This window comes from Parus major, unplaced genomic scaffold (genome assembly GCF_001522545.3).
Source record: "Parus major isolate Abel unplaced genomic scaffold, Parus_major1.1 Scaffold849, whole genome shotgun sequence".
Classification (NCBI taxonomy): domain Eukaryota; kingdom Metazoa; phylum Chordata; class Aves; order Passeriformes; family Paridae; genus Parus; species Parus major.
This window is the reverse complement of record NW_015379726.1, coordinates 1-1,148: the sequence shown is the minus strand read 5'-3', so window position 1 is coordinate 1,148 and position 1,148 is coordinate 1. Positions and strand designations below refer to the sequence as shown.

Sequence of the window (1,148 nt, the reverse complement as noted above, 5' to 3'; positions counted from 1 at the left end):
GAGGCTGTCGGAGAAGGCCTCGATGCAGAACTTGGACAGGCAGTAGCCGCCGCCGTTGGCCGAGACGCGGCCCAGGACGCTGGAGGTGTTGACCACGCGGCCCCGCGCGCGCTTCAGCAGCGGCAGCAGCCGCAGGGTGACCTCGATGGCCCCGAAGGCGTTGACGGCCATGACCCGCCGGAAATCCTCCACGTCCATCCACTCCGTGGGGCCCATGGGGCTGGCGATGCCCGCGTTGTTCACCAGCCCGAACAGGCCTGGGGGGACACGGCCGTGGGACCCCCGCAATGCCGGGACCCCCACGCTGGGACCCCCACACTGGGACCCCCATCCTGGGTCACTGGAACCCTGGGACCCCCATCCTGGGACACTGGGACCCCCACACTGGGACCCCCGCACTGGGACCCCCGCAATGCCGGGACCCCCATGCTGGGACCCCCACGCTGGGACCCCCACACTGGGACCCCCATCCTGGGACACTGGGACCCCCGCACTGGGACCCCCGCAATGCCGGGACCCCCATGCTGGGACACTGGGACCCTGGGACCCCCATCCTGGGACACTGGGACCCCCATCCTGGGACACTGGGACCCCCAGAATGCCGGGACCCCCACACTGGGACCCTGGGACCCCCACGCTGGGACACTGGGACCCCCACGCTGGGACCCCCGCACTGGGACCCCCGCAATGCCGGGACCCCCATGCTGGGACCCCCATCCTGGGTCACTGGAACCCTGGGACCCGATCCTGGGTCACTGGGACCCCCAGAATGCCGGGACCCCCATCCTGGGACACTGGGACCCCTGGAATGCTGGGACCCCCACGCTGGGACCCTGGGACCCCCATCCTGGGACCCCCGCAATGCCGGGACCCCCACGCTGGGACCCCCACGCTGGGACACTGGGACCCCCACACTGGGACCCCCACACTGGGACCCCCACCCTGGGACCCCCGCAATGCCGGGACCCCCACGCTGGGACCCCCAGAATGCCAGGACCCCCCACGCTGGGACACTGGGACCCCCACACTGGGACCCCCACACTGGGACCCCCATCCTGGGACACTGGGACCCCCACACAGGGGCCCTGGGACCCCCGGAATGCCAGGACCCCAACCCTGGGACCCCCACGCTGGGACCCCCATCCTGG

At 71.9% G+C, this 1,148-nt stretch overlaps 1 protein-coding gene across 1 annotated transcript in view; it reads right to left on the bottom strand.

Annotated features, from left to right (window-relative positions):
- Window positions 1-471, bottom strand: part of LOC107199506 (retinol dehydrogenase 5-like) — a gene marked incomplete at its 5' end in the record, with an annotated part of 3,588 nt that extends 3,117 nt beyond the window's left edge. The window contains one exon of the mRNA XM_015616827.3: window positions 6-471. Coding sequence (XP_015472313.2) covers window positions 6-471 — 466 coding nt within the window. The remainder of the gene's footprint in view (window positions 1-5) is intronic.
- Between the last annotated feature and the right edge of the window lie 677 nt (window positions 472-1,148).